The sequence below is a fragment of the Chlamydotis macqueenii genome, chromosome 1, assembly GCF_036417535.1.
Source record: "Chlamydotis macqueenii isolate bChlMac1 chromosome 1, bChlMac1.mat, whole genome shotgun sequence".
Taxonomy (NCBI): Eukaryota; Metazoa; Chordata; class Aves; order Otidiformes; family Otididae; genus Chlamydotis; species Chlamydotis macqueenii.
The window spans coordinates 61,172,106-61,186,793 of NC_141556.1; the positions used below are offsets into that span (position 1 = coordinate 61,172,106).

The 14,688-nt window shown below is 35.4% G+C and overlaps 1 protein-coding gene across 1 annotated transcript in view; it reads left to right on the forward strand.

The window, feature by feature from the left end:
* The window catches only part of SLC41A2 (solute carrier family 41 member 2), a 60,594-nt gene extending 48,955 nt beyond the window's left edge, over positions 1 to 11,639 (forward strand). Inside the window, exon 11 of the mRNA XM_086740143.1 lies at positions 9,601 to 11,639. Within this exon, the coding sequence (XP_086596269.1) occupies positions 9,601 to 9,786 (186 nt within the window). The 3' untranslated portion in view covers positions 9,787 to 11,639. The remainder of the gene's footprint in view (positions 1 to 9,600) is intronic.
* Positions 11,640 to 14,688: the final 3,049 nt, after the last annotated feature.

Consider the following 14,688-nt stretch of genomic DNA (forward strand, 5'->3'; position numbering starts at 1 on the left):
CTGAGGAAATGATACTGTTTATTCACTCTGTTCTTGCTGGCTGGCTGTCCTTTCTAATGACGTTGAATCATTTAGCCCATTTCATTCAAGTTTTTCTAAATCTCGGCTCTCTCAGTGGTACTAAGTTCCTATAAGCTCAACAAAAACTGCCTGGGGAAAGAGTCACTGTTAATGCCTCTACTGAAGGTAAGACTGCAGTGTGATTTTAGGCACTATTAATTAGACTTACGAGATTTCATATGGGAATCAACCTGAAGTCATAAATCCAGATGAAATCCATACAGTTGTCCTGCTCATAGAACTGCAATCATAATACATGTAGGGCTACAAACCTTTTCTTCAGCAGCAAAGGACAGGGTAAGATGTGAGAAATGCAGAAGTTTGGTTGAAAACCAAGTTAAGGTGTTAGGGCAGGACTTTCAGATCACACGGTAGTTCAGGCCCAGCATCAGCACATACACATGCATACAGTTGTTTTTTTATAAATTCAAGGTCTGATTAGAGTATTCAGTTTTGCAGTCATGCATCTCCATCACAGTCCATAAGACCACACTTGATTTTCTTGATTTTTCACCTATAAAGCAGACATACAGTTTTTTTCTTTTTTTTCCCCACTCCCTTTAAAGATGATTTTTTCGTTTTTACTTTCTGTCTTTAGGCAGTTTGAGATGTATTTACTTTGAAACTGAGTAACAGTATTGCACACTGTAACTTCTCATGGTCTTGACAGATCAACAATTTGGAACATCATGTTTTTTAACACCTTCTGAAAATATTTAATAGATTCTTTTCCTCATTTTAATTATTCTGGCATTTTTCTAGTAGTGATTATTGTAGTTTTGTGTGCCTCTAATTAGAGCAGATTTAAAATTTTCAGAGAGACAAAGCTTGCTTTAAACCTTAAATCTTGAACTTATTTTATTTACCTGTTGGTCTGAAGTACTTCTCTACTGCAGTTGGATGCTTTTAAATTTCTCCTTTCTCAAGCAAAACACTTAAATATTTGTACTCATTGCTCTTCCCTTTTTTCAGTGACATCATCTATGCACCTGGATATAGTAAAGAACGGTTTTGAAGCTGCCATGTCTTTTGGCATAAGCCAAAACCTACTGATCTCATTTTTCCAGATTTCTTCTGTATTTGTATCCTCCCAAACAGAACTTATCTAGCTCTGCAGTAAAACTGAAAAACTTCCCAGCTAATTATTATCATTTCAATTATCAACAAACCAAATCCTTTGACAGTCTTTTGAGCAGTGAAAGATCTGCATTTATAGGCCTTTTTAATAATATACTAGACTTTGCATTTATTTTCACTTTGCATGGAAGGCATGTGAAAATGGATATCAAAAATGATAAGCCTGCATTTGATCAGGCTATATCTCTTATGTTTGAGGTGGTAGACGATAATTTAATAGACCATAGTGATTCCTAAAGGTAAGAGTTAATTATGGTTTAGTCCTGTGTTTGAGGAAGTTTGATATTACTACTTTGCCCTTTCCAATTCCTTGCTTATATTGAGCTGGAGGGGAAAAGGGTAGCTGAATAATTACTATGGCACTATACTACCTATTTACATTTTTGGCACTATGTTAAAAAATAAATGCTAAATTTAAAAACAACAGCAGCAACAAAAGTGAATTTTCTATCTTTAAAATTGAAGTGACTATTGTAAGATGTTAAATTATTCAATGACATATTTTACAGTGGCCTGAAATAGATTTTTAATTACCTTCAAGATCTGTTTATTATCTCTGACTGTCCAGCTCTTTGTTTGTTTAAAATGGAGAGGAAGGGGTTAGGGAAATGACAAAAGTAGAACGAGAATGTTATAGCAAGCTGGAAAAAATCAAGGAAATGTTAACACAAAAACTTTAATTTTTATTTCTCTCTTCCTCTGCCAGTTTATGCTATTCCACATTATCTCTACAGTAAATTTGTAACATAAATATTAATTCTGTTTCGCATTTTAATAACTTTTTTAGATTGCCTGTAAACTTCAATATTCTTCTTCCCAAAGTGATAAAACAGAATTTATTTGTATTGCAAGCTCTATACACTATTACTGAAGTTCCAATCAGATAGTTAATTTCATTTTTATCCTATTCTGATACTTTCATTGCTTGATTTTTGGTTTTTTTTTTTTTTCACCAACCATGCCTACCAGATTCTTTCCTCTCTTCTCCTTACCTGTTCTTAGATATTCTCTCCGCAGCATGTCACGTAATTGAAATATTTTTGGAAAATAAGTAATTAATATGACATGATGTATATTAGCAATAGTATGATTTAATTATTATTGGCCAAAAATATGCTATGAAGTAAAACAAAGTACAGTTTCATTAAATATGCAGTTTTTCCTAAAAATCATTACATTATGATATTTTAAATAATATGAGTAGCCACTGTTATGATCTGCATTCTCTCTGATTCTCTATGAACAAAACAGTTCTGGGCTTCTACACTTAAGAAAACCCAGAAAGTGTTTTGTTTTGTCTTTCATACCTGTCATAGTACAGTTGTTTCTGTGCTTTAAATAAATACATATGCTTGAAATGTTCTTCAGTTAGATTTATAAGTTGGTTCAATTGAAATCCAAAGCAATACTCCCATTTACTGTACTGGGGCTTGGATTTCACAATTATATTTTCATAAAAGTGGGTAAAACTGCACAAATATTTATATTATTCTGCATTCAACTAGAACTTTTAGGCTTGAGTTCAAAAAGTGTGAATTAGCTCTATAGTGAAGAGTCTGATCTGTTTTTATGAATGGCAGTATCAGAGGAAAATACAAAAAAAAATATTAAAAGGTATGCCCTGTATGTATGTCAGGTACTTCACATAATGCAGTGTGCAGTGTCTGGGCAAGCCAATGTGCATTAATGAAAACCAGTATATTGATTTTAAATGTGGTTTGGATTTGGTAAGTGGCCTCTATTTAAGAGGAATACTCTTTTCTTGAAAATTTTACAAAACCAAGTCACAGACAGGCACATCCCAGTATGCTACATGCAGTTACAATCTGGCATTTAACCAACAAAGAAAAATTAATTGAAAAACAGTCCTCCTCTTAAACTTCACAAAGGCACACATATTTTTTAACTGTATGAGGCTGTGCACTGAGCAAAGGTTCATCCTCTTCCTTGTCAACCTGCAGTAGAATGAGAGCAGCAGTGGAAGTGCCAAGCCATCAGTCCTGGCGCAGAGCTCTGAGCATTCAAAGGTGCCTGCTGTTCTGCGTGTTCTCACTGAGCCAGTAAAACGCCCTTTGAGGAATTTTCACACCTCCTGACCAAATCTGAGCACACAGTTACGTTTAAGACTCGGGAATAAACAAACAATAGAAGATTCCCAGAGCTATTACCAAGCAAACAAGTAATTCCAAAATGCAGTCTTTCTTATCCAGTGAAGGTCAGATGTATTCTGCTGTGCAGTGACTTTTGCGGTGCTTCAGGGCTGTTTAGGGCAGCAGAAAACTAAGAATTCAGCAATGCTCATAATGACTCCCTGCTTATATCACAAACGTCTTGGATTTCCCACTGGTGTGAGGATTCTAACGATGGTATGGGCCTCTTCAAATGTGGAAAAATAACTCATGGGCTATACTGTGCGTTATACAGAAATAAGGAAGGTTGTGTTTATAGAGAAAATACTGGTGCATTTTAAATACTGCTTTTTCTAGTAGGAAAGGTTACTACCGAAATGTAGAGCATATAACTGCTAAAGAGACAACATGATTCAAGGAAATATGGAAACTAAGGTCCAAACCTGGACAGTTCTGCATGTTCAACGCTTTCTCACTGCAGCATTAGAAGCAGACTTGCCAGATCCATTGGGATCTGAATGTGGGCATCACCATGCACTTCCAGGCAAGTTGCTGTCTGTGGTAGAAGCCTGGCTCCTACCAAGTCCTTAGCAGGGGTATATAATTTTTTTTTGTCTTTAGAAGGCTGAGCTCCAAGTGCTTATGTATGTAGCACGACACACTGAGATGTGCTACAGCTAGTGCAGGTTGAGCATACCTGAACACTTAGTGGTCTGGGTTGCACTCCTCATTCAGAAATCTGACAGCCTGAAATTAGGACTGTATGGTTAAAGCAGGGTGTCTGGCAAAGCTACAAAGAAATTAAGAAGACAGTCTGAGGAATTTGAATTTAAATGGTGGAATAAAAAAAAAAAAGTTCCCACAAAATTGCACCAATATAATCATATTGATTTAGAAACAACTTCAGTTAAAATGGTATCCTCTTTTTCGGTTAGATGAGGTTTTACTCTTATATAAATGTATGCTATGCTGTCTGGGTACTTGAACACCACAGTGTAGCTAATACCAGTTAGCTACAACACGGATTACAACAGCAAGAAAGAACTTGCTGTTTAGTGGTTTCTCTGCAGCCAGACGTTGAGGGGAATCTCTGTTTGTCTGGAGGAAATAGTGACTTGTTTCCCCTAGACATGATACACATCAGATATGCTACCTGAGTAGACAGTGGAGGAAAATTTATTTTGAAAAATATATGTAGACCCTACTCTGAGAGTTCACTGACTACAGAATTCTGGCTGTGCACAATGGACATTCGTCAAGTAAGTTCAGTGTAGATCTGTTATGAGTGTTCTACAGTTACTACTTAGCCTTACGTGAAGACATCAAAAGCCATTTTAAAATCTGAGAAATGTAGTATATAATTTAGAAATTAACTTAATAAATGGCTGAAACCACTAGAAGACCTAAACCATAAATCTGGTGAGAATGTTGTCAGAGTCAGGACACAGTAGTTTTTAGAGATCCTTAATTGGGGTTTTTCACTCAAGAAAAAAACCATAAACTTAAGTTTGAATTCCATGGATTTGTAAGAGTTCTTATGCAGTAGTTGCCAGACCTTGTCATGGTTACATTTAGGTGAATTTTGAGTCAATATAAATTTGAGAGTAAAGCAGAATTAAAGTACATTTGAAAAGAGGAAACCACAGCTTATTTGCATCTGTGTTTCCTGTCTAAAGTAATGAAACTATTTTGCAATGCACCTTCACATGGAAATAATTTAAGGTGAATCAGCAGTAGCAGCAACATGCAGGACAGCCTGTTCATCTACGGCATGCTAAATAAACTGCTACCTACTAAACTTATAGTCGAATTTTGATAATGCCTGTGTGAAAAAACATACACAAATGTATAACTTCAGCTTTCTCTTTCCAGTCTGGTGTTGGAATTCACTAATCACAGCACTAATGTATAAACAAATATAAACATGAAAGAGTCAAACCTGTTTTACAAATATTATGCATTTGAATGTTATACGTTTTATCACTGTAAATTTGAGATTCATTCACTGATGAAATGTGGTCATCCTAGATGAAAGAAACAATAAACATATAGCATCCTGCAATATATCAATTAGGCTATAGAAAGCTTAGACAGTATTAAGCATGTTTGGAGGGATTTACGTATTTTTACTTAATAGAGTTTCTTTCTTCTCCCATTTCAGAAGTCATGAGAAATTAATTGCATGAGAAAATGCAGATAGCTTTTAGGAGTCCTTATTAAATGCAGAAGACCAAAAATAACTCTTCTTTAGCTAAACTTATAATTTATATCTAAAGACCTGCAAAGAATTAAAGTAAATTTTGTGCCCAATAATAAAGGAAAAAACTGCTTTGTACTATATAATGTTCACATTTCTAGTCTTGCAATCGTGAGATTTGAGCTTTAAATAGTGAAGCTCACTCTTATTTAAGCATTCATATTCAGTTTCAATTTCAGTCTGATATTCATAATTTGAATCAGAAAGTTCAATATCAAGAATTACTCTCTATTTCTGTCCTTTGTTGTTCAAAATGATATGTGTGTTTATTCTGCTTATTTTCAGATTCTTCATCGTTAGGGTTTGATAAAGACTTCACTCTTGCTCTTTCTTTCCCTCCCTCTCTCCCTCCTTCCCTCTCATTCTTGCTGCTATATTCTGCTGATTCTGCCTTCTGAGGACCTTTTTTTGACAATGTGACTGATAGATCTTTTTAGAAATACAATCTAAAACTGATGATGTCTTTAGCTTCATTTTCCTCCATTTTGATTGAGGAAATTTTTTTTTCCAGAAGAGTGATAACTTAGCATGAGCTTCCTTTTAAAATATCAAAACATCTGGAATTTTGCCTGTATTTTTGCAGCCCTTGCTCTCGGCTTTTTTTTTTTGTTAATCAGTGACTATAGAGTATCTCCCTTTTCTTAGACAGGTCTTTTTATGTATATAGATACTTAGTTATTTTTTTACCTTTCTTAAACCTTGGGGTTATTTCATTCTTCAGTCTGGGAGAATTTCTAGCACTCTGCTATGTAATTCTACTACTACTCATCTCTGTTTTGCAAAAAACCACTTTATTGTTCTCTTCCTCCGTATATTAAACAAATCTAAAATACTAGCACACATCTTGAACAGTTCTGTCTATTTTTACAAGCTTTTGTTATCATTTTTCTACAGCATTTCATGCTAAACAATTTTTCTACTGTCTTCTTAGGCTTTTCTGTAATGTTGGTCCCTTTATTTTTCCCCTCAAAGGCAGCTAGTTTTCAGTTTGAAGTAGGAAGGCTTTCTTCTTCGTAGCATCAGTGCAGAGCAGAAGTACACAGTACTTGTACTGCTATGCCATCTGCATGGTTTTACTGAAATAAGTACAGGTCACTGATAAACCCCAGAAAATGTGAACTGGTGTGTCACTAACAAGTCTCGTAATGTCTTTTGTATGATTTTTTCTCTTTTTTTTTTAAGCATCTCTTAGATCTTTGTGAGTGACTTTTCTTATAACTTTAAATTCAAGGACTGTCTTTCAGATTTTTGGCAAACTCGTAGGTAGCGCTTTTGCTTTTTTTTTTTTTTTATAAAAATTGATTGATTACTCTGATTGTCCCTTCTTAACATTGATAAGAAGCAAAATCTCATTAAAGATTTAAGTCATATTGATTGACTTCTGTCTTGCAACACTAACAACTGTGGCCAAATAAGTAACAATTTCAATTTCCAAAGACTGATGTGTGTAATTCTTAAATGTTGGCGAGTTTCTAGCTGCACAAATGCCTGATGATAGCGTTATTCTTTCACCAAAATAAAGGCTGGTGAACTGCAGTCTCATAAATTCCTCTGTAAGCACTGTGTCCCAACTGCCATCATATACTGTTGTAAGCATCAGTTACTATAATGTGCCTTGACTTTTTTCCTATTACTTACAGAAGCCAGGTTTGTTATAATTTGTGTTGTGTGTTACGCACCTGTAAGTTAATACAGCAAACCCAATTATTTGGAAAGGTTCACAAAACTTCGTTTCCAAACTGTCCATTTTTCACAGTAGTCTAAGTCAGTTATTTTAGGGTGGAAAATATATATACTTATTAAAGCTTTTCATGTCATGATTTTTAAAAGCCAAAAGCCACTGTCATTTAAAGCGGACTGTGCATGTTATGTCTAATTGATTGTGTTATATAAATGCATTATAAATAATTCTTGTAATGATTGCTCTCATATTCTAATAGAACATGCAGAACTATTGTTGATGTGGGGCGCTACAGACTCTTCTGTGTACATCCTGTAGGAGATATTAATGTACAGTATCTTTTCTAAACAGGCCTCTTTTTGTCTCTGTTAGAAGAAGGAGCCGACTCAAAGAATCTGATAGTCTTCCAAAGAAAACATCTGCTTTAAATATATTTGTTTGGATTCCAGTCAGCACACCTAGGACTTGCATAATTAGCTTAGACTACAGAGTTCCCTTTTCAGAAGATATTTTTGTATAAATAAGCCATGCATTTTTCATTAAGCAAATACTCCTCACTTTTTTTTTTTAATTAGAAATTCAGGTTTGTATTTTAACATATACTTCTGCAAAGCAAAGATTAATTGAGAAACTTTTTCAACAACTTTTTTAATATGACATTCATTTTACTGTATTTTGTAGTGTGGAGAAGTGTTTCTCAACCATCTTATCAGTATTTCAGTAAATAAGTGCATACATTTATAAAGATGCTTTTGATACCAGTAATTGATAATTTACTAAATAAAATGCAGGTTTTTTACCTTTTGCTACTTTTGATACTGCATGTTCCTTTAAATGTACACAGTAGACTTTTAAAAAAAATGAATTATGGTAGTAGTCATCTTAGGTTCACCCTTCCTAAAGATCTGATTAACTAAAACTACATAAAATACAGTGTTTATTTCATCTTAAGCAGCTCCTTAGAAGAGACAAGAAGAAATGGAAGCTCAGTTAGTGGTCCTTTCTCCATTCATCTCATGCCATGCCACACCGCATGATTCCACTGAACCCGAATCTCTTATCATACAGCTGTGCAACATTAAAGGAATTATTTTCTTAAATTGGATTAATGATTATGCATACCTTTGTTATTAAGATCAAACCTCTCAAATGTTCAGACATTCACAGTTGGGAAGGAAATCTTTTACTCTGGGACAAATTCAGCCTGGAGTGACAATTTCATAATATATATTGCAGGAATGCCTTATTACAGAAAGGCTGCAGCTGATATTTCATGCATAAAAGTAGCTTTTAGGCCTTTTTTTTTTTTTGCAGTTCATACAATCCAGATGAAACTGTTCTTAATCTGATCTGGTATTCTTTATATCATGTCTGATTTCAGGTCAGTTCTAGACCTGCAGAAACGAGAGTTACACCTGTGTTGGGTGTTTTCATCTGGGGCAACATCAGTTGGTTCTAAATGATCTTGAAGCCCCACTTATGCTCTCGTTCTACACAGAGTGATGTCTTGTGTGAGAAGTGCAGTTGAACATTTGGTTGGAGCTTTTGCTTTTTCTAGCCATTTTCAGAAGTCCTCAAGCATAGACTGGGTGGAGAATGCTGTCAATGATTCAATATGTTCCTTCTATCTGTGCATATGATTGACTGAGAGAAGTTGGCTAAGTGTCCCTGTCTCTGGTTGTGGGGAGTTTAAGTCTGAAATTAATTCATATTAATTTTTTATTGGCCCCTCACTACAAGAAAGACATTGAGGTGTATATCCAAAGAAGAGCAGGGAAGCTGGTAAAGGGTCTAGAGAACAAGTCTTATGAGGAGCGACTGAGGGAACTGGGGTTGTTTAGTCTGGAGAAGAGTAGGCTTAGGAGAGATCTTATCACTCTCCACAACTACCTGAGAGGAGGCTGTAGCGAGGTGCGTGTCAGTCTATTTTTCCCAAGTAACAAGAGATAGAATGAGAGGAAAAGGCCTCAAGTTGTGCCAGGAAGGGTTAGATTGTATATTAACAAAAATTTCTTCACTGAGAAGGTTGTCAGGCATCGGAACAGGCTACCCAGGGAACTGGTTGAGTCACCATCCCTGGAGGTATTTAAAAGATGTGTAGATGTGGTGCTTAGGGACATGGTTTAGTGGTGGACTTGCAGTGTTAGGTTTGTGGTTGGACTTTATGATCTTAAAGGTTTTTTCCAACCTAAATGACTCTAGGATTCTATATTTTTCGAAAGCAGTTGTATACAGTAGTGCTTAATACTAAGGAAACAAGAATGTTGGCTGTTGACTTCCTTTCAATAGAATTTATGGGATAATAATACAGATTTTGTTTGTTTGGTGTTCCGTAGGTGTTTACTCTGTTATGGATTGCTGACTGGATGGTGCACCATTTCTGGAAAAAAGGAAAAGATCCGGACAGTTTTTCTATCCCTTATCTTACTGCACTGGGAGATCTCCTTGGAACTGCCTTATTAGCTATAGGTTTTCATTTTCTGTGGCTCATAGGTGACAGAGATGGCGATGTGGGAGACTAATTATTCCAACGGATACAATGACTTTTCCTGGAATATTGACAAGACCAGTCATTCCACTTGAAGGTCCTCAAAGTGATTGTTCCTTTTGGTATAAGTAAATCAAGTTGATACAGATATAAAACAGCCTTAATGATTTTAGTTTGGTTTGGTTTTTTAAATATGGGATGGAACTAGGAGGATACTTGAGACCTTTACTCTGAAACCAAGGTGAATTGCTGCTAGTTGAAAACATCTGAGTAGACACAATGAAGGGAAGATGAATCCTTTATCAAGTCTTAAATTTTTAAAAGATGTGGTCTTTTAAAAGAACAGTTCCTTACCTGTATTGCAAACCAGAACAATCTCTAATTGCTCAATCAGTGGTGATGAAGAAGAAGATAAGGCCCCATCAGTGGCTTGCCTTGTCTTTGCCTCCCGGGAACGAAGTGCGTATATATATTTTCATCTTACCACAGAAGTGGTTCATTGACCTCAGATGAGTTCAGTTTCATAGACATTACCTGATTAGTTGATGATATGTTCTTATCTTGCAAGTTCAGTGCTGTAGGTCTCTGACCACTGCAGACTCGATATCAATAATAACTGTTACGGTGATTTGAACCCTGTCTAACCATTTTGTCACAAGCTTTATTTTATGTATACTAATATGACCATCAGCTTTTATAAAATTAGACACTTGAAAAGTGTCTGCAGGACTGAGCCCTTTTTCTTTGTGCTAAAACGAGCAACCTAATTATTTTGCCATTGTGATTTATTAGAACAAGAGCATAGTAAGGACAAATAGCGTGCACTGACCTGATCCATAATAATGGATGAATGATTAAAACTCCTTGTGTTGGAAAGTGTATTTTCATTTAGCAACTGAAAAGATGTTTAACTGACTGATATTAATGGTGTTGTGATGGCCAGTATCCTAATTTTAATGAAGTGTTTAGAGGTGTTGATTCAAATGTAAATACTGATCCCTAATTAAAACTTGGGGTATAAAAGATTATGTTTCCTTTTTAGGCACTTGGGAAGTTACATAAACTTCTAAAATTCCAGAGCTATCTATGTCATCCATTTCTAAGCAGAAATCTCTGCAAACTGAATTTCTGCTTTCAAACTGTGGAAGTAATATGATCAATAAGGAAAATGACTGCTTCTGAATGATTTCTCTGATTTGTATACCTCAGTGTTTGGAATAATACGTTCATCATGAGGACTCTGGTTGCCACTTTGAAAAAATGTACTAATTGCTCTGTTTTAAAATCTAGTGGGAGTTCCTCACAGCATATGTTTTTAAAGGCTATGGCATACATCCTAGATGCATATTTAAATAAACAACTCATATTTAAAATGTTATGATTGTAAGTTTTAAATTTTGAGGCTTGAATTAGACAACTAAATCCATATATCAGCATATGTCAGAATCCTGTAAACATTAGTCATGTGAATTATGCATATAAATCCTCCCTTTTAATTTGATGGATCTCCTCAGATGAATTAAATTAATTATGTGGATAAGTGTTAATGGGAACTCTGTAGGTGTCGCTCACCTTAAACTCTGTGGAAGTTGAAAGTGTTTGCAATTCTGAAAATTAAACCAGCTCTTCAGTGCCTACACATGGATTTAGATGCCTGACTTTTAACTCCCTCATTTAAACACTTTTATTTCAGCTTTTTCTTACAGTTATGATAATATACTTGTTTGAATGAATCATATGTATTATGTCTTTTATTATGTGAGAGAAAGATGAAATCTTTCTAACTTCAGGTTCTCTGACTTTTCTTAGTTTGTATTAATGTTATTTAAAATAGTTTCTTGTATGTAGCATTGCGGGAAATACTCCTATTAAATTGTTTAAAGTGGATGAGATGCAACTCATTTTGTATTTTTTTTTCTAATTTTTTTTTTTTTTGGTACAGATGTATATGCAAATTTTTTAAATTCTGAGAGAACTGCCATTTGAATCAATTAAACTGCCATTTCAAGCCCTTTTCTCATTAGAGTTACTGGATGTTAAAGTCCTTTTTTAGTGGATTGCAAGGTTATTAAAAAATGGAATTTCTTGAGATACTTGTGATCTGTACTTATCTGATGCGTGAGGGTGTTGTAGTATTTGGTCATGGCAATATCTTTAGTGTGTTAAATATTTTCCCAGTAAATAAGCAACAACAGTTGATTCAGTCTGCTGACAAATGGGTGAGTGTTTAGATTGCGGAACTGGGGAAGAAGGGTTAAATGGGACAAATTCAGTGAAATTTGAAAAGGGAAATATGTTGACAGACTGGAATAATCTGGGCATGGAAACAGTAAATTATGGAAAAGTGTAATGTGAAAATTTGGTACTTCAAGAAGAAAGTTCATTGCATGGTTGAGAGAGCAGAATCCATATCGTGGGAAAGAAAGAGGCGCAAGCTTTCACACAGCATTCGTTGTGAGAGAGAGGAGCAAACAGAAGGAAGTTATTTGGAGAAAAGAATAAAAAGGCACAGCCAAACTTGGTTTTCCTGAAGGGAAGGAAAATATAACTCGTGTTGGAAGGAGTTGGTGAAGGGGTGGAAAAAAAGGTACTTTGGGGAATGGTGGAAGAGAGAAAAAAAATGAATGCTCTCAGTAAGATATGGTTAAACAGCAGGTTGAGCGGGAAGAGATGTATGACATTGATAAAGCAGAGAAAACCTTGGCATCTGGAAGAGCAAGAGTAGATAATCTATGATGTGGAAGGGCCGTTTAAAAAAAACCTACGGAGTGTGCTAACTCTGCTACCTAGTGTTATGAAGGTAAAAAGCTCTTACCACCAAGTTTTGGGGGCAATATTATTCCACTGCATTAAGGTGCTACAAGGGAAGGAGTAAAAGAGTACTTGGCTACCAGAGAATCTATCATACAGTCAAAAGCTGTACTCCCTAAACGAATTTTAGCTATAGTCAAGGCAACCTCTCCACAGCATTCCACCAACTTGATTTTTTAAACACATCCCAGTAATAGTCAATTACTTCACTGTATGTGTGGGTAAGAAATGTTGCCAAAAATTCTATTAGAGATAAATTGTGTGCTTTTTGTACTGCTCAAAGCATACAATTGAAAGGGACATCCTGAGATGCTGTTCTGTCCCTTGCTGTCAAAGCAGACATATTTTATAATCTTGCAGATAAAATGATCGCTTTTTGTATTAAAATTCATTAAGTGTTTTCCTTCCCTCCACCTGCTAGAAGATTCTTTCATACCTTCCTTTGTAATTTCTAGCCTAATTAGGGCTAGGGCTGATTCACACCTATTTGCTTTTGTGTCAGCATGTAGCATTTTTTGTTATTTGACTCTTTCTCATCTTGGCTTATTCACCTCATTTAAGCTGCAGGTCATCTTAAAGCTCCTCCTGCTACTTCTTGTACCATTTTCATTTTGCTGGTGAGCTAGACCAGCCAGAAGCTCCAGTTGCTTTTATGAGTTACTTTCTGTAACGTGATGCTAAGTAACTGTTGGAGTGCTCTTGTTTGGCCATTTGCATCTTGGAATCATAGAATCTTTAAGGTTTGAAAAGATCTCCAAGATCATCAAGTCCAACTATCAACCTAACACCACCACTAAACCGTGTCCTGGAGTGCCTCATCTACACGTTCTTTGAACACCTCCAGGGATGGTGGCTCCACCACTTCCTTGGGCAGCCTGTTCCAGTGCCTGACCATCTTGTTTGGCTTTCATCTCTTTTTTTTTTCTCTTCTTCAAAAATATCTCTAAGGTAAATAGAAGTAGGAACAGGTTATTTGAAATGTGTATCATTTGCCATTCTGTGACCATCTCAATTGTCTTATGAGCATGCATGCAAGCAGACAATCACATTTGTTAAACTACAACTACAAATACAGCTCTAAAATTTGGAGTCAGAAGCATTTCATAGGTGTTTTATTTTCTTTTTCTGTATAATGCTTTGAAATGATCTTTGCATTCTGGTGACTTACTGAATGACTCCAGCCTATTTTTAGGGTGATTATATAGCCCGGATAGTTCCGCAGCTTTATCATGCTGTTTGATATAGGAGAGTAGTTTTCTTTTAATGTATTTAGATCAATATTTTGAGTTTTATAGCGTCACTGTACATCTTGCCTCGATCTGTGATGCTTAAATTTGCAATATCCTCTTCCACTCCTGTGTTTAATACCTTAATTTCACTGGGGCTTTTAGAATGCTGATGAGAAACTGGTGAGCAGCAAATTAATTTAACTTCTTTTTACAATTTGTGAACAGAATTAGACTTTTCTTATAAAAAGATTAAAATGGCATGAGGATTAAGGCTTTATAAATGCAGAGTAGTTTGCAGAATCAGGACTCAAAATAAGACCTATCATCTTTTTAATGGATTTGCTATTTCACTTCAGTTCTGAGCGTCACAAAAAGCTCTCTTAAGTCCAAGAATAACCTAGAATACACACCAGAAAACAGTAGTATAAGCACTCTGTGAAGTGAAGTGCTTGAAATTCCATATTATTATAATAGTAAAATGGCTATTGCGAAGGAGATAGTGTCTATAGGTGCAGAAAATGGCAATAGAATATGGTAATTGAATTATCATCTGCTTTAAAAATAGTAAGACCATGTTTGAAAACGGTACTGAAGGCACTGGAAGCAACATGAAGTCTCTTAGTAGGATTTTTCTTTTATTTTTGGCTAGGTTTTCTGTGGCCCAATACATTGATTTGATTGTGTTCTCTAATCCCTTCCTAATCAAGTCAGTCTGTTGTTCAGTTACCTTTTGGATTATCATTTTCCCATACGTACTTAAAGTTAAAAAAATCAGCTTTCTGTATATAAAGGTGGGGATGAAGAACTAGTGAAGAGGTGTGTTTTGTCGTTGAATCCTCATTCTGATAGTCAGAAAGGAAAGTCTTTCTGTTAAGTGCAGTGAAAATTTCATCATC